Source organism: Heloderma suspectum, chromosome 8 (assembly GCF_057233095.1).
Source record: "Heloderma suspectum isolate Gila_16-S chromosome 8, 16-S_ref, whole genome shotgun sequence".
In the NCBI taxonomy this organism is placed as follows: Eukaryota; Metazoa; Chordata; class Lepidosauria; order Squamata; family Helodermatidae; genus Heloderma; species Heloderma suspectum.
In genome coordinates this window covers 2,564,855-2,587,045 of record NC_139465.1, presented here as the reverse complement: position 1 = coordinate 2,587,045, position 22,191 = coordinate 2,564,855, and the positions used below count along the sequence as shown (strand labels likewise).

Here is a 22,191-nt window from a genome sequence, read left to right as displayed (position 1 = left end):
GATGCCTTTGCGCCCCCGACAACTACAGAATCCGCAAAGCAACAGGACGCGAGCACGCCCTTCCCTGGCCCCGCTCCAGCATGCGTCGGGCACCCGGAACATGCTCAGAGGCGCCGTTGTGCTGCAGAGACAATGGTGTTTTGGACTGCAGCGCCCAGCATTTCTGACCACTGTGGCCATGCTGGCTGGGGCTGATGAGAATTGAAGTCTTAAATGTCTGGAAGGCCCCAGGTGGGGAAGGCGGGTTTACACCTTCACTTATTTATTCTCTGAAACATTTCTGCTCTTGTGTTGGTGACACTGAGTATGCGCAAAGTGCCTTCAAATAACCCCAGGCGTCCAGCTCCATTACTGCCTATGACCTCTTTAGACTGGGGTGGGCCCCCCCCCCGATGTTTTGGCCTACAACCCCCATCATGCCTCACCATTGGCTAGGCTGGCTAGAGCTGATGGGAGTTGTAGGCCAAAACATGGGGGAGGGGCAAAACAAGTTGCTCACTCCTGCTCTAGACCCACCTATGTGAGTTTCTGTAATACCCACATCTCTCCAGGTGTGAGTATGGAAGTCACCTTCTAACAGGATGCTGTCCATATGCTCCAGCTGTCTCCCGGTGCCCCCGCTGTCGGGAGTGGCGTAGGTGGCGACTGGGCCAAGGGCTTTCTCTCGTGGGATGCCTGCATTCACCCCTAGGAAGGGCTGCCTGGCACCAGCTCTGATGTGCTTTAGCACCAGGCAAAGGGCTTTTTTAGTCTCCCATCCCAGGCTTTTAATTTTTGCTGGAAATAATTTTAAAGGCGCTGGCTTTTATCCTGCTGTTTTATCTGTTGCTGCAAGCCATCATGGGAATGTTTTGACAATGAATGCTGGGATACACATTTATATAATTAAATATATAAATTTATACAATTTATACACCTATCTCTATAGGTGTTTGTGTGTGCAGATAGAGGATGTCGTGAAGGAGCGAGGGTGGCCAACTGGTCTCTCTCCCCCACGGACCTCCCCAGGCATTCAGATCTTTGAGGAGGCCCCTCCTGGAGTACCTCCGTCACCGTCAGAGGTTTGGCAGGGAGCCACAAGACAGGGCCTTTTTTGTGGTGCCCCCTGCTTAAAGCACACCTGCCCCAGAGCAGGTCCAGGGCACCTTCCCTGCTTAGTGGCCAGGCAGGTACAGCGGCCTTCTCATTTGCCAGAGCTTTCAATGACCAGTAGTCCTGTTTTTATCTAGGCAAACAGCCAAGGCTCTTGTGAGCCCCAAAGACGAACGAATGTATTCCGAGATGAACTTTACGCGGCCGAGCCTGTGCGCCTGGGCCTGTTCGCGGGGTGTTCCCTTATGACCCGCTCCTCCCCTCTCGGGAACTCTGAGTCCCGGTTGCCAAGCCGGCGCCCGCGCAGCGCCCTCGGGACTGGCCAGATGCGCTTCCCCTCGCGCGCATCCCTGCCCCGGCCGGGCTCCCCGCGCGGCTCCCCTCTGCCCCGCCCCTGCGGCGCCTCCCGGGCGGGGCCGGCTGGGGGCGCCTCCGCCCGCCGGGCAGCTCCCCCCGCTCGGGCCCATGGCTGGGGGCGCTCAGCAAGGGCAGCGCGCCGGGCGGGCAAGCGCGGGCTGCTGGGGCCGGGCCGGGCCGGGCCGGGCCGAGCCGAGCGCGCCGCCGCCCAGGCGGCCGTCCGCGGCGTTCCGAGCCGGCGCCGGCGCCGCCCGGGCTCCTCCGTCCGCCAGGGGCGCTGCGCCGGAGCCGCGCCGAGGCACGGCGGGAGCCCGCCAGCCAGCCAGCCAGCCAGCCGAGCGGGGGCCGGTGCGGGCTCTGCGCGGCCATGAAGCGCGATCGGCGCGGCCGGTTCCTGCCCGCGGGCGCGCCTGCGGCGGCGAGGGGCGCTGCGGAGCCGCCGGCAGCCGAGGCCGGCAGCCGGGCCCGCCGGGGGCGCCCCGCCGCAGCCGCCCGGCAGCAGCAGCAGCAGCGGAGCGCGCCGCAGCCGGAGCCCGAGCGCTGGGCCGCGCCGGCGCCGGAGGTGGCGGCCGCGGCCGCGGGTGAGCGGAGGCGGGCAGGGCACCGGCGGCGCGCCCTGCCCGGGGCGGCTGGCGCGACCCTCCCGGGGGGGCGGCCGGCCGTGTGCCGCGGAGAGGGGGCGCTGGGCAGGCGGCGCAGCCGGAGCGGGGAGCCCTCGCTGGGCTCGGGCCGTGCGCCCCGGAGCGGAGAGGTCTCTCCGCGGGAAGGGGGAGCCGGAGGGACAGGGAAGGCTGCGCCCCTCCTGCCTCGCTGCCGGGCGGCGGGAGCTGGGCTTCACCCCGCTCGGCGGGCAGGCCGCCCGGGTGGCATCCTCGCCAGGGCTTGATCCCCCAGAGCTGGCTGCTTCCCGTGCGGGGACGGACCTTCAGCTGTGGGGGGCAGGAAGAGAGCATGTACAGAGCGACTTTCCTTCGTCGCTGGGTAGTCTGTGGCTTCATTTATTTAAAGGATTTTTTTTATCCTGCTTTTCAGCCGAAAAGGCTTACCTAAGAACAATAAAAACAAGCCAGTCCCACAGGCCGACAGTCTAAAGGACATGACACGGAAGGAGAATGGAGGAGGGGGGACGAGGAAGACTGTCACCCCTCTTCCAGCCATCATTCCTGCCTTCCAGAGAGGGGGCAACCCACCCACCGCAACCCCTCATTTTAGGCATTCCTTTCTTTTGCAGCCCGCGAGCTCTCTGCTGGGCCGTTTTGGATACACTCCAAATGGATTTGATGCTGGGCTTCTGCTCACAGCCACCCCCAGCCTGGTTCCCCGCCAGAGGTTTTGAACAACTCCCCCCAGCATCATTCCTGACCATTTGTCTTGCTGGCTGGGGGCTGCTGGGAGAGCTGTACTAACCGGCCCTCTGCCCCCAGGGCCAGCCCCAGACGTTCGGGGACACCAGCTAGTCCTTGCAACCCAGGCGCAACGTGCAGCGCCACAGAGGCTGTCGGGGCACTTTGCTCCATTGAGGCCCCTGAAATACCAGCGTCTGGGTTGCTGGCGCAGCAGGGCTGGCCGTGCAAACTGGGCTGGCAAGGGCGGTGCGGGACCAATGCCAGCACCTGGTGTCTCCTCAGAACACAGTGATGCCCAAGGAGCACGCACAGAGGTGTGTGCAGAGGAGGAGTCTGTGTGACAGCCCAACCTGGTGCCCTCCAGCTGTGTTGGACTACAAGTCCCATCTCTCCCAGCCAACATGTGCTATCTGACACATCTGGAGAGCACCAAGTTGGGACTAGAATAGAATGGCCATCCTTTTGTCTGTCTTGTGGCCTCTCTGTTCACACTGCTGTCCCAGACTTGCTCTGTATTTGCCGGTAGTTGTCCTGTGAAAGGCCACGCTTGCTCGTGCTTTTGTAACAGGCAAGAAAGAAGCTGAAAAGGGGCACCAGGGAACCAACAGCCATCCTGGTACCACAGCCACACCGTTTCAGAATGCCTGGTCTTCCATGGAAACTGTTTGCTTCCCACCCCACGTTCCTCTGGACAGCTGTTAGTCAGAGATCTGTCCAATGCCGACGCCCCGCACTAGGGTCTGTCATTGTGATGGGCAAACGCAGGTGTGCAGAGACATTTCCTTTCAGAGGGGCTCACCTGAGCACCATCTTGCTCCACTTTTACTGAACACACTTGGCTTGGCGATGGCCTCTGAAAGCCCTCTGGCCAAATCATAGGACTTGTGCCAGTGTGCATGTTGGGGGTTGCAGCTAGTTCACCACACCTAGAGCAGAAATATAAACCAACTCAACATACGTGTTGGCTCTGGTCTCCCTAACTGGACCTCTGTGTTGGGCTAGTTCCTAGCCCGAGATCAGGTGCACGAGCCCACCTGAATCTCCCGGGTTCACCTTGGATAGCTTAGGACTGGTGTCTCCAGCGTGGTGCCCCTGGACACCTCCTTTGGCATCCGTCACGCTCCCTCCACCTCCTGGTTTTTATTTTCTTAGGATTTAAAAAATAATTATTTTTTAGTTGGGATGCTTGCATGCTGAAAAGTGACAGGCTGCCCTCCAGCATGGTTTGTTTGAGCTCAAAAGAGTAGTCTCATGTTTTGGAAGTCAGCCCCCATCTCTGCCTTGTTCACAGGTTCTTAGACAAGTTACTTTGCTTTTAGTCTCACTGGTTTGGCTTCTGGAAAATGAGAGTTCTGTGACCAGCCATGCCCACCATTTTATGAATGGTCAAGGCACCCCCATAGTAGCCATGACCCTCAAAATTCCAAATGTGCCCACAGACCCCAAAATGCTGGGGACCCCAGGCTTAGGAGAACTTCCCCCAACCTGGTGCCTTCCAGATGTTTTGGACTACAGTCCCCAGCATTCCTGGCCATTGGCCTATTCTGGCTGGGTCTGATGGGAGTTGGTCAAAACATGTGGACAGCATCAGGTTGGGGGAAGGCTGTCTTAGGAGAACCTTTGTTATTTGGCACAAGAAGAGACCAGACTAAATTAAGGCATCCTTCAATTTCCTGACCATTCTCATCAGAGCAGCTGAAAGAAGCCAAAAATACCCACGACTGGGCCCCTGTTAGGGCGAACACATGCAGGAAGCCTGGTTGGTGAATGGATTGCAATTTGGCTTTATAGAGACAGTTATGGGAAAAGATGTGAAGGGTGCTGTTGTGCTCATGTCCTGTTTGTGGGCTGCCTGTTTGGGCATCTGGTTGGCCACTATGGGAATAGAATGCTGGACCAGAGAGCCTCTTGATCGGATCCAGCACAGTTCTCCTTATGGTGAGGGACTGAGCAGACAGCTTTGCTCTGCTTGGGGGACGCTTTTGCAGGGCTGGAAATATCCCAGGAACCTGAGAAGATGATTGATGCTGGTTCCCTCGGAACAGCACTAAAACGGAACCTGGTGCCTGGGAGACGGTACTCTTTCTTTGGCCCCTGGATTCCCTTTGTGCGTGTCACTCTCAGCTCTCCTTTGGCACAGAATTGGAGGGCTGTGAGGAGACGCCTGGAGGAAAGGATCCCTGGAGGTGCTGAGCCACGGGGCTGGGGGCACCACCCACGAGGAAGGTGGCCTTGTGACACCTTTGAGAAAATGAGGATTGTGATTGGCTGACACAGCTGCAAAGCCTGCTGACATCACTGGGGGGCGTGCTGGGGCTGGGACGTAAGCCCTGCCGCCTTCAAGCCCGGAAGTCCTGCCCACAGGCTGCTGCAAATCCAGCTCCTAAACTGAGTGCTGAACTTAAGAGTCTAAAGTAAACAAAATGAAAGGAGTTTGTTCCTGTTCCCTTGGAATTCTCAGCAAAGGGGGAGCTAAATGGTTAAGGCAGGGCCTGCTTGAGAGAAAGGGCCAGATGCCAAACCCCAAATGTTCAACCTGAGGCAGTGCTTCCCCGAGGTCACGTGATCACTGTACATGAGCAATTGGTGCGGAAGCCCAGGGGACAGACAGATGAGCTGAAAGATGTAGCTGTCATTTGCGACATGCTGACTCAAGGTGTGTTCAAGGGCCCTGGAGAAGGAGCCACTGTGGCACAGTGGGCAGTGAGACACCCTGGTCCAAACCCCTGTTGAGTCAAGAACCTTCCTCGCTGCCCAGAGCAAGTCCTTTGCCTCTGAGCCTCTCCTGGTTCCTGTAGGGACGATGGCCACATGCATCAGACAGTCCATAGTCCATATTGCACGGGCCCTCCCGATGTTTTGGCCCACAGCTCCCGGCAGCCCTAGACAGCATAGCCAGTGGTGAGGAATGATGGGAGTTGTAGGCCAAAACATCTGGAGGGTCACACACTGCCCACCCTTGCTGTATCAGGACATGCACCCCCTGTCTGTATCATGTGAAGTGGCTTAAGTGTTCATTACATTTTTATCTCACCCTTCCTAGAAGCAGCTCAGGGTGGCTTACCACCCCCCTCCCCATTTTATCCACACAACAGCCCTGGGAGGAGGGCCAGGCTGAGGGGAAGCAAGTAATGTCACCCAGCAAGCTCCTTGTCCAAGTGGTGATTTTAATTGGCACACTAACCACTACACGACACTGCCTCTCAAACACATTGTAAGCCCGCCTTGCCCAACTTGGTGCCCTCCAGATGTCTTGGACTACAACCCCCATCAATTTCCATGGTCAGCTGAGTGATTCATTCCTGCTTACCTCTGAGTAGACATACAGAGGCTGTTGTGCTTGCTGCTGAGTAGGCTTAAAATCAGTAATCCTCACCTTCTGGGCCTGTCCACTCTGCCTTTGGCCACCCCCATGGACAGACTGCAGCCCCCGAGACCTTTCCCACATTGCAATTCGGCCCTGGAGCTGAAAAATATCCCCAGGGCCTGTTACACAGGCAGCTTCCTGCATTCCTGAGGCTGTGCACGCTTGCTCATCCCAGGCTGATCGCCTCCCGTCCGCCCCACAGGGACCGGCCGCAGCTTGAGCACCGGCTACTGCCGGCTGTGTCACGGGAAGTTCTCCTCGCGGAGCCTGCGGAATGCGTTTGGGAAGGTCCCCGTGACGGGCGAGAGCTCCGCGAAGCAGCGGCGCCTGGACCAGGTCTTCTTCACGGATTTCCAGCGGCTGGTGGGGGTGGCTGCCCGGCAAGACCCGGCCCTCCCCCAGTTTGTCTGCAAGAAGTGCCATGCCCAATTCTACAAATGCCGCAGCGTCCTCAAAGCCTTCATCCAGAAGGTGAACGTCTCGCCCGCAGGCCACCTCAAGTCGCGAGGAAAGTAGGTTGAGCAGCTTTCTCCACTCTCTTTATCAGTAGCCACACACCTGTGGCAAGTAAGAATGGCCTGCCAGGCAGACATTTCTGAACCAGAAGAGTTGGTCCTGTCCTTAGCCATTGACATGCCAGAAATGACTTGGCATGCAAGCTCGTGAAGTACGTTGTGGACTAGTAACTTGTGTGGTCTTATTTGCAAGGGCAAATGCCCTAGGAAAGCTGTCTTTCCTGCAGCTGAAAAAAACTAAGGCACATAGCAGTTTGAAATTGCCACTTTTAGAGAAGACCCTGTCTTCTCTGGGAGGCATCTGATCTGTGCTGCCGTCTGTTTTGTGTACAGGAACAACGTTGTCCACCCTCCCCTGCCTGCAGTTGAAGGAGATGCTCCCTGCTTGGGTAAGTGGAATGGCTCTTCTGAATTTTGTTCTCCATGTAGATAACGGTTGCCATGTTGCTGCCAAAAGCAAAGGGCCCTTCCACTTTGCCCGCCCTCGCAGCTGTTGTGGTGCTGAGCTCCCCGCGTCTAGCAGAGATGAGTGTGTTCGCTGAGCCGTCACTTTTATTATTTTCTGGTTTGTTTTAAATTGTTGTGCACCACCTGGATGGCTTTTAGCAAATAAGGTGGAAGAGAAGTTATAAAAACAAACAATACGTGACTGCTTAGCAGGGCAATTTTTTCAGTGCCAATAACCAGCCATGTGCAACCCTAGAGACAACCACCAGCCTTCTTTGCAGTTACTGCAGACTTGGGCCAACCTTTGCCAATGAGGGCGGGCACAAAACTTTTCACCACTGCCAGTTCCTCCACAAACCAAATGTTAGGTTAGCCATCCCCAACGTGGCGCCCTCTGGATGCATTGGACTACAATTCCCATAATCTCCAGCCAGCTGATCATTAGAGCCCCACCACTGGTCTTCAAAAGATTCTAAGCAGCATACATTTAGCACAACTCTTACGATTTTTGAGATTACATATTTTGGACATCTTTTTAAACATATCAGTGCATTGTATAATATGCATTTGTAACCTGCTTTGAGGGCATTGCTGGGGAACAAGCTAGAAATTGAACAAGGAGCGAGAGTAGTAAATGGTTACTACTGTTTACTACTACTAAAAATGTTTACTACTGTCCTTGTCAGTCTGATGCTACACATGGTTAAGCATGTCTAATGCTGCCTAGGAAAAGCCTGCCTCTAGTAAGAGAACGGAATGGTGCAAATGGTATAAACGATAAAAATGTGTTAGATTCCTGCAATTACGGAGGATGAAGAACCTCTGGGTGGCATTAAAGCTTTACTATTCCTGAGCCTGGAAACCTCACACAGTGCAATCGTATATATGTCCACTCAGAAGTCCCACTGAGTTCAATGGGGCTTATAGGATTGCACCCTCAACCACCTTCTGGCTGCTGAGAAGTCACAAGGCAGAGACCGACCATCCATACACTTTCACACCTATGCAACGCTCATAGACTGAAGCCATCATGATACTTTTTTTTTTTTTAGTTTTTAGAGAGGTTTCCAGGAGGCTGGATTCAGTGCCTAAGTAACACCTACATATGGTACCATAATTAAATATATACAGCCTTTATATCTCACCTGAGCTTTGGGGTAAAACACACATGCACTTTGAATTTTATGTTTTTTTAAAAAAGAATGACACGAGCAAAAAGTGAGGACTGTTGTTAAAACGTTCCAGAGGTTTCCCAGTGCACTTCTGGCAGCTGCCCTTAGAACATCTGGCAGCTGTGTTGTGGGAAGTCAGCTCTGAGCAATGGCTGGCTGTTGGATGGGTCCATTCCGAACATAACAAGCTGTTCTTGCTTTGAGTTGGTGGATATATCGTCTAGCTCTGCCACTGTGGTCCATGCTGTTATTACAGTAGCTGTGATGGCAAGGTGATGACCCACGCATCAGCTTAGATACAAAATACCCGTGTGCTGCTTCCCTTCCAAATCCTTCTTCAGATAGCAGATGTTATTTACTTACAGCATTTTTACCCCCTTCTTCAGGCCGAAAAGGCTCCCAGAGGGGCTTACAAAGATGCGTACTGAGACAGTCCCTGCCCTCGGGCTTACAGTCTGAAGGACATGACACAAAAGGAAAGGGGATTGGGGGGGGGGAATAAAGTTTAAAAAATTAACTCCAACAGGCTGCTGTTCCCTTGAGTTGGGGAGTGTGCCCCCTAGGAATCCAGGACTGGTCCCTGCCAGGAAGTTATTCTGGCGGTGGCGTGGAGCAGCTCTTCTGACCGCGTGTGCCTGGTCCTCCCCGTTTTTCTCCCTGCGAACAGCAGACCTGATCACGTCCAGCCCCCAGTGCCTCCGCAACTTGGTGATGTGGACTCACAGCCACGCGGAGAGCTGCCAGAGTGCACCGAGCCTGCAGAGCGTGCTGTCCTCCGAATACTGCGGGATCATCCGGGCTGTGTGGGGCTGTGCGGACGGCCACGACTACATCATGAGCACGGATTCGGGCTGCAGCACATTGCTGGTGGAGAATGCCTTGGCCGTCAAGTGGGAGCTGAACAAGAGCGCCGCTCAGTATGTGACTGGCAATGGAGTGGATGCCAGCAGCACGGGGGCCGCTGGAGCAACACCAGAGTCCCGGCCCGGCACCGCGAGGACAGCAGCCAGTCAGCAGCCTGCCAACAGCAGGACTGCCGTGCCTCCTTTTAGCACAGAAAGCCCGGTGCCAGAGAGCCAGGATTCGCCTGCCTTGCAAGACACCTCCGGAGCCCCCATGCCGGAGGAAAGCCTGCCGCAGCCAGCCTGTCCTCTCAATGGGAGCCCAGGTAAGAGAGTCTGCCTAGAACAGGGGTGGAGAGCCTCAGGCCTGTGGGCCAAGTCTTGCCTCTGGGGTACCCCGAATGGGCACGCCCCTGGCCTCCAACTACCAGTCGTTGGGTGGCTTCTGGGCTCGTGCGCGTTCTCCCTGCCCCCACCTGTTCTGAAAGGCTGACGCGCCTCTCCGAAGGCCGAGTTACTGGCGGTAAGCGACGACAGGCGGGCGGTTCGAGTATTTGTCACCCTGCCCCTTTTGCCTTGGACCCTGCCCTGGCATGCAGCCCCCGAGAGCTCCTCCAAAAAAGAACTCTGCCCCCAGGCTGAGAGAGGTTGAACACCCCTGGCCTAGAATTTAACTCCTGGTTGCAGCCAGGGTCCAGGGTCACAAATTCACGTAGACCTTTATACACTCAGCCCTTAGAAAAAGACAACGTCTGGTCTTGCAGAAAGAGAGCAATAGCTATTCAAACCCTTTTCGAATTAATGCTTCCACAGAACTGAGCGCTGGCACGTCTGTTTGATAGCCCAGCTGTATGCTTTGTTACTTTAATTGCCACTCCATTAACTTGGTTCCCCCCTCATATTTCCACAACCAGTGATGGGTGCAGACACCCACAGCTTTCCTACGCATGAGTTTTGGGTGCCAAGGACCTTTGCGTGACAAGAACCACTCTGCAGGATTGTGCCTCTCTGCCTTTTGTAACACTTGCCATTCCCCATTTTCCTAGGACCGCTGAGTGAGAAGCCAGTTCCGTCTGCAGCATCGGATGAGCGGGTAAAAGACGAGTTCAGTGACCTTTCTGAGGGGTGAGAGAAGAGTGGGTTTGAAATGTTGTCTTTGCAAGCATGAACATGGTGGTAGGGGGATCTCATGCCTTACCGAAGGGCTCCATGTCACTGGAGATGCCTTTTGGGAGGTGGGGTTCAGGGCAGTGGCTGACAGACAGGCACGTCTGAGTGCCCTTTACAACAAGTTAGCGACGTTGTTATTCTTCTAAGTACAACTTAAATTGTCTTGCCTTGATTGGTTGAAAAGTTCCCAAATGAAACTGGGCCTCTTCCTGTCTGTGTATATGAGAGACAGAGCTGCTACTTCTCTTTAGTTCCACATTTTTAAGTCCTCCAGAAAACCCATCTGGGGTCTCTTCTCTCTCTAGCTAGATGGATCCTAGTGTAGTTAGCACTTCAGTACTAAAATTACCAAATTACTTCAATACTAAATTACTTCAATAGAATCACAGAATTATAGAATAAGGTTGAAAGGGGGCTATAAGACCATCGAGCCCAACCCATGCTCAATGCAGGAATCCAAGTCAAAGCATCCTGGACAGGTGGCTGTCCAGCCTCGTCTTGAATGCCTCCAGGGTGGGAGAGCCCACCACCTCCCTAGGGAATGGGTTCCACTGTCCTATTGCTCTAACAGTCAAGAAGTTTTTCCTGATGTTCAGCCGGAATCTGGCTTCCTGTAACTTGAGCCCATTATTCCGTGCCCTGCACTCTGGGATGATCTAGAAGAGATCCTGGCCTTCCAGTACTAAAATTAGAGTTGCTGGGGCTCAAATCTGCTCAGACACCACACCTTCTGACCTGGTACTCCTAGTTGTACAGGGACTGGTTATAGTTGCTGAGTGGTAGGGAAGTATGGATTGTGTAAAATCCACTCCGCCTGTGTTTCGCTGATTCACGGGCGCCTTTTGTTCTGTTGTCTGTTCACAGACAGATTCAATTTTTTTTTCATTGTGCAGAAAAATACACAAATAATTCCAACAATTTGTCTGCAACAATTTACATAATTTACCTTAGTACGTAACATTTAGCATATTGTCCCCCATTCCATTCCACTATTCCTGTGTACATTTACCAGTCTCAGCAGAAACGTATTTTCCTATGAATAAATATGCATATGTTTCGGGAAAGTAAAAAAAAAAATCCAGAAGTCCACAACCCTGTGCAGCCTGAGGAGGTCGGTCCACAGCAGATTCCATGAGTTGGATTCCTAGACATCCAAGCTCCTTTTAGTCTGCCTCAAATTTCTCCAGCATCCATACTGAGTGAAGACGAGAAAGCATTCTCTGTGGTTATCCAGTCACGGGTTCTTCCATGTCTAAGCCCTAGTCCGTCTTCAACCCTGAAGATGCTCCTTCTTGGGGAAGTGCCTGGGATCCTGTGGGTGCTCAGACTGTTTTGGCAGAGTTGCTGGAGACGCTGGCTAGCCAAAGTTCCCAGGTGCCTCCTCAGCTGAGCCTGTAGCCATCTGTTTGCCTTTGAAAGCAGTGGCCCAGGGGTGACTTCCTTCTGGACAGGGCTGCCTACGATATTGACATGGGCCTGGGAAATAGGTTCACTGTCCTCTGAGCGTATGGGTGGCCCCAGAGCAATTAGGGCAGACTTGCCAGTAGCCATTACAGAGGAAATTGCCAATGACTTGCCAGCCAATAAACTCTGCTAGATCAGCTACACTGTTACGTTGCAGGTTAAAAATCAGCTTCCTGGCACACACACCGTTTCCTCGTTATTGCTTCCAGAAGAGCCTTGTCATCCAGAGGGGCATCGCTGACCTCCAAGTTCAAAACCAAAGTTCAGGAGGGGCTGTAGCTCAAGGGCAGAGCCCCTGCTTTGCATGCAAAAGGCCCGGGTTCAATCCCCAACATCTCCAGTTAAAAAAGCATCAGTAGCAGAAAGGCCTTGCTCAGATCCTGGAGAACAGTGGCCAGTCACAGGAGCCTTCCTCAACCTGGTACCCTTCAGACGTTTTGGACTGCAGCTGTCTTTGGCTGTGCTGGCTGAGAATGATAAGAGTCGCAGTCCAACACATCTAAAGGGCAACAGCTTGGGGAAGGCTGCAGCAGACAATAGTGGGCTAGAGATCTAGGCAGCTTCCTATGTCTTGCGCTGAGAAGCTCAAATCTGCACATTTATACCTTGAAAGGGATTTAAAACAATTCAGCGATGCATTGGGGTTTATTTGATCAAATCAGATGTATTCTTTTCACTGATGGCTGGACTGGGGACATGTACAAATGTACTGCCATGGGCAGTTGTTCCAAACAAGGAAGCCACTTGGGGTCCTTCCAAGAATCCCCTCTGGTCTCAAAACCTTTGGCAGGCGCCCCATTGGCTTTTAAAACTGGTCCTGGCACCGATGAGAGCCAGAAGCCTGTTTCTGGTTTTGTTTGAAACCCTCTGAATGTTGCCTTCCACTTATTTGGCGGATGCTTAAGAAGCCGAATTCCTGGGGTCGCCTTCCAGCTACACAGTGAGGTAGTTTCCTTGCTTGCCTTTTGATGTCGGCATGGCCTGCCTATCGAGCTGCGCCAACTCATTCTGGGCCGCCGTCTTTCAGAGCAACGGAGCTTCTTGTTTCCTGAACTCAAGACAGCTTGTCATGGAGGGTGATGCACCACTGGCACCTAGATTTGCCGTGTCTGTCAAATTGCTCCCCTTTTATCGGTGTGACTACAGAGTGAAAAGGGCCTGTTTACTTTCTCAGAGACTCCTCGAGCGATGACGAGAACGACAAGAGAACGCGGTCTTCAGACGATTCCTTTGAGCCTTACCCAGAGAAGAGGTAGGGGGCTTTTGTTTCTCTTCCAGGGGCCCAGCACAAAACAGGAGTGGGGACTTTCTCTTAAAGGAGTTTTTATTTTTATTAATTTAAAATTATTTTTAGGCCACCTTTGAGGGTAGAGTTCAGCCTTCTGCACCCACTTCCACTGTCCAAGGGCAGAAGTCCACAAACATTCCCCCTCCTTCCATTTCCAACTTTTTTCTCATGTCAGGAGCAAAACGTTTCTCTTTTATCCATAAGTATCACATTGTTTGTAACTACTCAGTTGAGAGGCTATGACAGCCTCCGTGCTCCTTCCCCATAGGGTGTCCAACAACAGAAAAGCCGAAAGCAAAGAAGCAAAGTTGGAAGAGCCCAAAATAAGGAAGAAGCCAGGGCCTAAACCTGGCTGGAAAAAGAAGATCAAGTGCGAAAGGTAACGTACCCAACACTTCAAGAGGTGCAAGGTCGCCAGAGAACGGGGCAACTGCTCCCTCTCCTCATACTGTCCTCTGCTTTTTCAGGGAGGAGCTGCCAACCATTTATAAGTGTCCTTACCAGGGCTGTACAGCTGTGTATAGAGGGGCAGATGGCATGAAGGTATGTGGAGAACTTCTAGTAGCCACAGTGCTTGTCAGCCCCTAGGCGGGACTGTATTTTCAAGGCCAGGTGTATTCCATGACTGAATATTGGTAAGCGAAATATTATTAGAGATGCCATGTTTCCTTCCAATAATAATCTTGTGGCATTTGTTAACTTGCAAGAGACATCTATACCTCATTACAATTTTTTAATTGGCTGACAGCATTATTTTCTGGGGGCTTCCTTACTTCATAAGGAAAAAAGAAACCCGGGCTTATAATTAAGAAGGTTCATATACAAGATCCCAGTTTTACTGCAGATTTGATTAAAAGGACACAACTTCCTCCTTTGTGGTTCTAAACATACAACTACTATTACAAATTAGGACTGTCACTGCAAACCTGCATTGAAAATGCCCGGGGGGGCAGGGAGAGGAAGGGACAACCAAATTGCCCTATGAATAGTGAATGTGGGGCAACCTATATAAAAGGTAAAAACAATCAAGCGTCTTGTTGCACCTTAGAAGCTAACCAATTTATTCCGGCGTACACTTTTGTGGACCCTGGCCATTTCATCAGATGCATGCGGAGAGTGCCCCCAAAGCTTATGGCAGAGTAAATTTGTCAGCCCTTAAGGCCGGGGTGCACCACCTTTTCAGCCCTCAGCGCTACGTGTGATGCTGACTTAGGGACTGCACACACATCCCAGAGGACTGCGCGATGATCTCTGGGGGAGGGAGTGGAAAGTCTTCCACTGAGCGGTCTCGACACTTGCTGCTCTTTTCTCCTTGCTAGCAGTGGCAGGCAAGGAGTGACCTGTGAGAGGCCTTCTGGGGTAGGGCGGGGAGAGTACAGGCAGTAGGGAGTTCAGCAGTGGCGGTAGGGGCCGGAGCACCCTTGAGGGTCCGCAGCAAAGGCCCTGGGGCCCTGCCTGTGGCCCCCAGGACATGGGTTGTGCAAGCCCTGGTGCCACAAGACCCTCGGTCATTTTTGCTGCAGAGGGCCAACGCTGCCACCCTCTGGAACTGTTGCCCGCCTAAAGCGACCCGTTCTTTTCGGATTTAGAAGCACATCAAGGAACATCATGAGGAGGTGCGGGAAAGGCCCTGTCCACACCCGGGCTGCAACAAGGTGTTCATGATTGACCGCTACCTTCAGCGTCATGTGAAGCTCATTCACACTGGTATGTTGCGCTCACAACTGCAGGACAGTGGAGTTGCTGGGAAGGGAGGGGGTGCCCCAGCCCAGGTGATGCATCCCGAACAATGACCATAGCCACAAGCATGTCGTTATCAACCCGCTCACAAATTGTGTAAACCGCTTGACACCATAGACGCTTCTGTTGTTCTATCCTGTGTGGCACCTTGAGAGGTTTTTTACCCTTAAAAGCGGCCTGAAAAATTGTAAATAAAAAAATAGATGGGGTGCACAGAGAGCGCTTCAGTCTTGCCAACTTCTGGAAGGAAAGGAGGAAACTCATTTGGGCACCACGTACCCTGTCAGTTTATTGCCTGCCTGTCTCCTTTCTTCCTCCCTCCCTCCACTAGCAGCTGTGCCCCCATTGTCCAGTATCTTCTGGAAAGCATTCCATTACCTTTGGGGTGATCCACTCCTCCCCCTGGGCTGCAGGCAGACTCCAAACGGCTCTCGCCAAGGCCATTTGGGGGCGGCTGTGGCTGGGCTTCTTTGCTTCTGCAGAGCGGCCCTGCCTACTGCCGGAGCACCAGGTTCCCAGAAGACTTTAGGTTGAACTCGGCAGTGGTTTTCTTTTTCAAGAATAGGCGCTGTGCCGCCTTCTCTCTTTCACACCTTCCTCAACCCCCACCCAACACATCCTAGCTAGGGACTGGGCGTAGGTTCACGGGGGGGGGGGGTGGCGGCATGGTGTCTGTTGTGGGGGAGGGGAGACAGAGCATGGACACTGTTCTGCAGAGGGAGCATAACCACTGGAGACCCCCTCCCCAGGAACCATACCAAAGGGACTGGAACGCCCTCCAGAAGATCAAGGGAAAAGAGAAGTTATTACTGTGAATTGGTCTTCCTCGCTGTGTCTTCCGGAGGGCATTCCAGCCACCCTTTGTCTTCAGCGGACCACGATCCTTTTCAAAGACATCTGCCTTTCGATACGTGTGGGGATGGTACTCAGGAACTCCTGAATCAGCTCCTCCCCATCATCTTCCGTTTCAGTTTATTAATAGCCTGTTTAACCTAGTAATTCCTTTCAAGTTTGTTATTAAGTTAGTGCTGGTTGCATTCAAGTAGATTAATTACTACTACTTGATGTAGATGTGTAAGATAGGTAGTCCCTTCCCCTAGAGAGTATCAACTTTCGTGACCCTGCCTGCAACCCAAGAGGAGGGACTAACCCAAAGGCTCTGGAATGCCCTCCAGAAAATAGATCAGGAATCCGCGGTAAGAAACTCCCCCTCCCCTTGTGAATGTCAGGGGGTGGAAGCAGTTGTAGTGACTTTTCAACTTGGTTTCCTTCTCCAATTGCAGAAGTACGGAACTATATCTGTGACGAATGCGGCCAGACGTTCAAGCAACGTAAACACCTCTCAGTGCACCAGATGCGCCACTCGGGAGCAAAGCCTCTCCAGTAGGTGCCCATTTATGGACAGTTTGCATTGCTTCAGGGGGTGTACAGTTGTTGTTGTTCAGTCGATAAGTCATGTCCAACTCTTTGTGACCCCATGGACCACAGCACGCCAGGCCCTCCTGTCCTGCGCTCTCTCCCGGAGTGTGCTCAGGTTCATATTCATTGCATCTAGCCATCTCATCCTCTGCCGTCCCCTTCTCCTTTTGCCTTCAATTTTTCCTAGCATCAGGGTCTTTTCCAGTGACTTTTCTCTTCGCATTAGGTGGCCAAAATATTGGAGCTTCAGCTTCAGTATCTGTCCTTCCAATGAGCAGTCAGGGTTGATTTCCTTTAGGACTGACTGATTTGACCTCCTTGCAGTCCAGGAGACTCGTCTTCTCCAGCACCACAGTTCGAAAGCATCAGTTCTTTGGCACTCAGCCTTCCTTATAGTCCAGCTCTCACAGCCATACATTACTACTGGGAAAACCATAGCTTTGATTATGCGGACCTTTGCGGCAAGGTGATGTCTCTGCTTCTTACTATGCTGTCTAGGTTTGCCATAGCTTTCCTCCCAAGGAGCAAGCATCTTTTAATTTCATGGCTACACTCACCGTCTGCGGTGATCTTGGAGCCCAAGAAAATAAAATCTGTCACTGCTTCCATTTCTTCCCTTCTATATGCCAGGAAGTGATGGGGCCAGATGCCATGATCTTCGTTTTTTAATGTTGAGTTTCAAACCAGCTTTTGCACTCTCCACTTTCACCCTCAACAAAAGGATCTTTAGATCTTCTTCGCTTTCTGCCATTAGGGTGGTATCGTCTGCGTATCTGAGGTTGTTGATAATTCTCCTGGCAATCTTAATTCTGACCTGTGATTCATCCAACCCGGCGTTTCTCATGATGTACTCTGCATATAAGTTAAATAAGCAGGGCGACAATATGCAGCCTTGTCGTACTCCTTTCCTAATTTCAAACCAATCGGTTGTTCCATGTCTGATTCTTACTGTTGCTTCTTGACCCTCGTACAGGTTTCTCAGGAGACAGGTCAGGTGGTCTGGTACTCCCATCTCTTTAAGAATTTGGCAGTTTGTTGTGATCCACACAATCAAAGGCTTTAGCGTAGTCAATGAAGCAGAAATAGACATTTTTCTGGAATTCTCTTCCTTTCTCCATGATCCAGCGAATGTTGGTGATTTGATCTCTAGTTCCTCGGCCTCTTCGAACCCCAGCTTGTACTTCCGGTAGTTCTCGGTTCACATGCTGCTGAAGCCTAGCTTGTAGGATTTTGAGCATAACCTTGCTGGCATGTGAAATGAGCGCAATTGTATGGTAGTTTGAACACTCTTTGGCGTTGCCCTTCTTTGGAACTGGAATGTAAACTGACCTTTTCCAGTCTTGTGGCCATTGCTGAGTGTTCCAAATTTGTTGGCATATTGAGTGCGGCACTTTAACAGCATCATCTTTTAGGATTTTAAATAGCTCAGCTGGAATACGGTCATCTCTGCTAGCTTTGTTGTTAGTAATGCTTCCTAAGGCCCACTTGACTTCACTCTCAAGGATGTCCGGCTCCAGTTCAGTGACCGCACTATCATGGCTATCAGGGACATTAAGATCTTTCCTGTATAGTTCTTCTGTGTATTCTTGCCACCTCTTCTTAATCTCCTCTGCTTCTGTTAGGTCCCTGCCTTCTTTGTCCTTTATCATGCCCGTCTTTGCACAAAACGTTCCCTTGAGATCTCCGATTTTCTTGAAGAGATCTCTAGTCTTTCCCATTCTGTTGTTTTCCTCGATTTCTTTGCATTGTTCATTTAAGAAGGCCTTCTTGTCTGTCCTTGCTATTCTCTGGAACTCTGCATTCAGTTGGGTATATCTTCCCCTTTCTCCCTTGCTTTTCGCTTCCCTTCTTTCCTCAGCTGCTTGTAAAGCCTCATCAGACAGCCACTTGGCTTTCTTGCATTTCTTTTTCTTTGGGATGGAGTTGCTGCCTCCTGAACAATGTTACAGACCTCCGTCCATAGTTCCTCAGGCACTTCGTCTATCAGGTCTAATCCCTTAAATCTATTCATCACCTCCACTGTATATTCATAAGGGATATGATTTAGGTCATACCTGAATGGTTTAGTGGTTTTCCCTACGTTCTTCAATTTAAGCTGAAATTTTGCAATAAGAAGCTCATGATCTGAGCTACAGTCAGCTCCAGGTCTTGTTTTTACTGACTGTATAGAGCTTCTCCATCTTTGGCTGCAAAGTACATAATCAATCTGATTTTGATATTGACCATCTGGTGATGTCCATGTGTAGAGTCGCCTCTTGTGCTATTGGAAAAGCATGTTTGCTATGATCAGTGTGTTCTTGGCAAAACTCTATTAGCCTTTGTCGTGCTTCATTTTGTACACCAAGGCCATGCTTGCCTGTTATCCCAGTTATTTCTGGACTTCCTACTTTAGCATTCCAATCCCCTATGATGAAGAGGACATCTTTTTTTGGTGTTAGTTCTAGAAGGTGTTGTAGAACCGATCAACCTCAGCTTCTTCGGCCTCAGCGGTTGCGGCATAGACTTGAATTACTGTGATGTTGAATGGTTTGCCTTGGATTCGTACTGAAATCATTCTATCGTTTTTGAGATTGTACCCCAGTACTGCTTTTCCCACCCTTTTATTGACTATGAGTGCTACTCCATTTCTTCTAAGGGATTCTTGCCCACAGTAGTAGATATAATGGTCACCTGAATTAAATTCACCCATGCCTGTCCATTTTAGTTCGCTAATTCCCAAGATGTCGATGTTCAATCTTGCCATCTCATGTTTGACCACCTCCAGCTTACCTTGATTCATTGACCTTACATTCCAGGTTCCTAAACAATATTGTTCTTTACAGCATCGGATTTTCTTTCCACCACCAGACACCTCCACAGCTGAGTGTCCTTTCGGCTTTGGCCCAGCCGCTTCACTCTTTCTGGCGCTACTTGGAAATTCCCTCTGCTCTTCCCCAGTAGTACATTGGACTCCTTCCGACCTGAGGGGCTCATCTTCTGGCGTCATCTCTTTTAGCCTTGTGATACGTTCCATGGGGTTTTCTTGGCAAGAATCCTGGAGTGGGTTGCCATTTCCTCCTCCAGTGGACCACATTTTGTCAGAACTCTCTGCCATGACCTGTCCGTTTTGGGTGGCCCTGCACGGCGTAGCTTATGGCTTCACTGAGTTACGCAAGCCCCTTCACCACAACAAGGCAGTGATCCATGAAGGGGTGTGTGTACAGTACTAATGTATTAGCTTGTGCAAAGCAGCATTTGGAGACAATTTAAGTCCTAAGGGATGAAGGAAGATTGCCTCACTGGCAGAGGCACCATAAGGAGAATTTTCAAGTGAGAACACAGGAAGCTGCCTTTTACCGCGTCAAACCCTGGGTCCATCTAGGCCAGTATTGTCGACACTGACTGGCAGCAGCTCTCCAGAATTTCAGGCAGGAATTTTCCCAGCCCTGCCTCAAGGTGCCAGGGATCGGACTTGGGACCTTTTGCATGCAGGGGCTCTATCACATCAAGCCACAACCCTGTGCTCAAGTAACATTTTAGGCCCTTGGATTATTTTTTTGTGGGGGGATTCACATGTATAGCCATAATGAGGAAGCAACACCCCTAGGAACGGGGCTACTGAATCCAGATGTTTGGAGAACATTTCCTGCAGTCGTAGTCTTAAAGATGTGCAGTTACGTGGGACTGGTCATCCTTCTGGGATAGAGGGGCAAAGGGTCCTGTGGGGGCATGTGACCTCACCTGCATGGGAAAACAAGGGAATGGCACTTCCAAGATGGAAGGAAACAATGCAGGTGAGTCTGGCTGCACTGGAGTGATGGAGAATAACTCCATAAAAGTCTGTCTTGCAAAAGCACCAGTCAGTAAAACGGGGCCCACTCCTGTTTGTAACAGAAAGAAGAGTACGGTCTCCTGTTATACCAGAGGTTCAGAACCCAAGGCCCATGGGCCAAATCTGGCCTACCAGAGGTCCCCAGATTGCCCCCCCCCCGATTGTTTGGTAGTTTCCCAGTTTTTGTGCACCCACCCACCTGCACCCACTCTAAAAGGCTGAAATACTCTCCCAAGGCTGAGTTACTGGCAGGAAGGGCTTTGAGTTAAAATAGGCTGGTATTTTTGGTATTTTAGGCCCTCCCACCACTGGAACGCGGCCCCGAGAGCTTTTCCAAAATGGACCACGGCCCTCAGGCTGAAAGAGGTTGGACCCGCCCTGCATTTGCCCTGTGGCCCTTCTTGGTGGATGTTCCATTCCCACCGAAGAGTTGGCATCATGGCCCCATCCGTTTCCTGAATTTTTGATCCAGGCATCCAAGCATTAATCTAAAGCCATGTCCTTTCCGGATATGTGCAGCTCAGAATTCAGGGCACCGACAACACAGGTGAAGAGCGTTCCCACTCACCTGCTTGACACGCAGAGTAGGAGCAGCTGCTGGGAAGTCCCTGCCGAGGCAAAGGGCTCACAGCTCCCTCTTTGCAGGCACAGCCACCCTCTTTCTGCTTTCCCTCTCCAGGTGCGAGATCTGCGGGTTCCAGTGCAGGCAGCGAGCGTCTCTCAAGTACCACATGACCAAACACAAAGCAGAGACAGAGCTGGAGTTTGCCTGCGACCAGTGCGGGAAGCGCTTTGAGAAGGCCCACAACCTCAATGTCCACATGTCCATGGTGCATCCCCTGACCCAGACGCAGGACAGAGCCAAGGCGGCCGAGCCCGAGCCCGGGGCCCTTCCAGATGCTTTGGGGACTGCCGAAAGCCAGCCTGTGAAAGCTGAACTGAGCGCCCAGCAGGAGCCCACCTGAAGCAATGGCTCTCGGAGGGGAGCACCTGGCCCAGGCTTGAGGAAGCCACACTCAAGGGGGAGCTTGACGTGTATGTTTTGACAGGACTCTGTGGAAATCACTTCTGCTTGCTCACGAAAAGCTTTCCATTGCGGTGATGATTCTCTCTCTCTCTCTGTGCTTGCGTCCAACACAGCAGCAGAGCGACATCCGTCTTGCCAAAGGGAACAGGCTGCCCTGCGTTTCCTCTGACGGGGTGATGATCAAGGTCAGAGAGGTGGCACACCTGTTATCAAGGTGTGCGAGTCCACAGACACAGACAGATGATGTGTGGTGGCGGTCAAGACGATGGAAACCCAATTTAAACCCAGACAATTTGTTTTAAATTAAATCCCAAAGCCAATCTGAAAACAAAAACAAAACCAGAACATTTGTAACCTAACTTTTATTGTTACAAAGTCATGGTTATGCTTGTAATAAATTATTTACACAGTACTGTGGACAGATTAGGCCATGGGAGCCATGTTCACTTTGGGTGTGTGTGTGTGCGTGTGCATGTGCAAGGAATCGCCCAAAGCCCAGCCGGCCCAGGCTGGACTTCAGCTATCAGAAAAGTAGCGGTTCTTCATCGAACAATTCCCTGCCTGCACTGCTATTCTCAAGCGCGGCCTTGATCTCTGGGTCCAGTGCTCCGCAGAGGTCCAGGAACTAAAGAGGGGAAGGAGAGGCTGGTGTCAGAGGCCAGTGGCCACGTCTCTGAAGCAAAACCCCTGGCAAGCAGTCTCCCTGCAGTATGACGCGAACAAGGAAGGCTGCCGCGTCTCCTTAAATGATCCTCCAGCTCAGCTGTGCCATTTCCAACAGCACGCACACCACTGTGTTTTGTAATCTGCACCGAATGTGGACAGCAACAGCCAAGGGTGTGCAAAACCTGTGGAGTAGCTTTCCCCACCCCGGTACCCTCCATGCTGGCTGGCTGGAGGATGCTGGGAGTTGCAGTCCAGCACATCAGGAGGGCAGTAGGTTTAGGAAGGCTACTCTAGACAGGGCTATGTCTTGGTTAGAGTGTGCAGACACTGAGGGGGAGGAGGCTGAGAACACTGGTCAAACGTTATGCCTGTCTTCCCCAGTGTCGTCTACTCAGACTGACAGTGGCTCTGCAGGGTCACTGGAAGCAGAGCGAGGCCTGTCCCACCTACGCCACTGAGATCCTTGTC

The 22,191-nt window shown here is 52.0% G+C and overlaps 2 protein-coding genes across 21 annotated transcripts in view; one reads left to right on the top strand and one right to left on the bottom strand.

The window, feature by feature from the left end:
• The first annotated feature begins 124 nt into the window (after positions 1–124).
• Positions 125–21,486, top strand: ZNF276 (zinc finger protein 276). Of its 8 annotated transcripts, XR_014784697.1 has the most exons (12): positions 1,758–2,030; positions 6,365–6,674; positions 7,011–7,066; positions 8,964–9,464; positions 10,185–10,263; positions 12,947–13,024; positions 13,329–13,439; positions 13,528–13,603; positions 14,650–14,767; positions 16,084–16,183; positions 20,710–21,065; positions 21,171–21,468. XR_014784697.1 is itself a non-coding variant. In XM_084812681.1 (11 exons), exons 1-11 carry the CDS (start codon positions 195–197, stop codon positions 20,993–20,995), a joined length of 1,752 nt encoding a protein of 583 aa, XP_084668807.1. In that variant the 5' UTR covers positions 125–194; the 3' UTR covers positions 20,996–21,486. The 8 variants fall into 8 exon arrangements, 7 of the variants coding, with proteins under 7 accessions (XP_084668807.1, XP_084668810.1, XP_084668803.1 ...); XM_084812681.1 differs by lacking the exon at positions 1,758–2,030 and adding an exon at positions 125–231 and having other exon boundaries at positions 20,710–21,486; XM_084812684.1 differs by having other exon boundaries at positions 1,587–2,030; positions 20,710–21,486.
• Positions 21,261–22,191, bottom strand: part of FANCA (FA complementation group A) — a 48,735-nt gene continuing 47,804 nt past the window's right edge. For 12 of the 13 annotated variants that reach the window (XR_014784695.1, XR_014784696.1, XM_084812661.1 and 9 more), the window contains one exon: positions 21,401–21,682. Coding sequence is in view for 11 of the 13 variants with exons in the window: in XM_084812661.1 (XP_084668787.1) it covers positions 21,581–21,682 (102 nt within the window). In the remaining 2 variants the exon portion in view is untranslated. Of the gene's footprint in view, positions 21,379–21,400; positions 21,683–22,191 lie in introns of those variants that run through there. The other variant, XM_084812657.1, reaches the window with a different exon arrangement.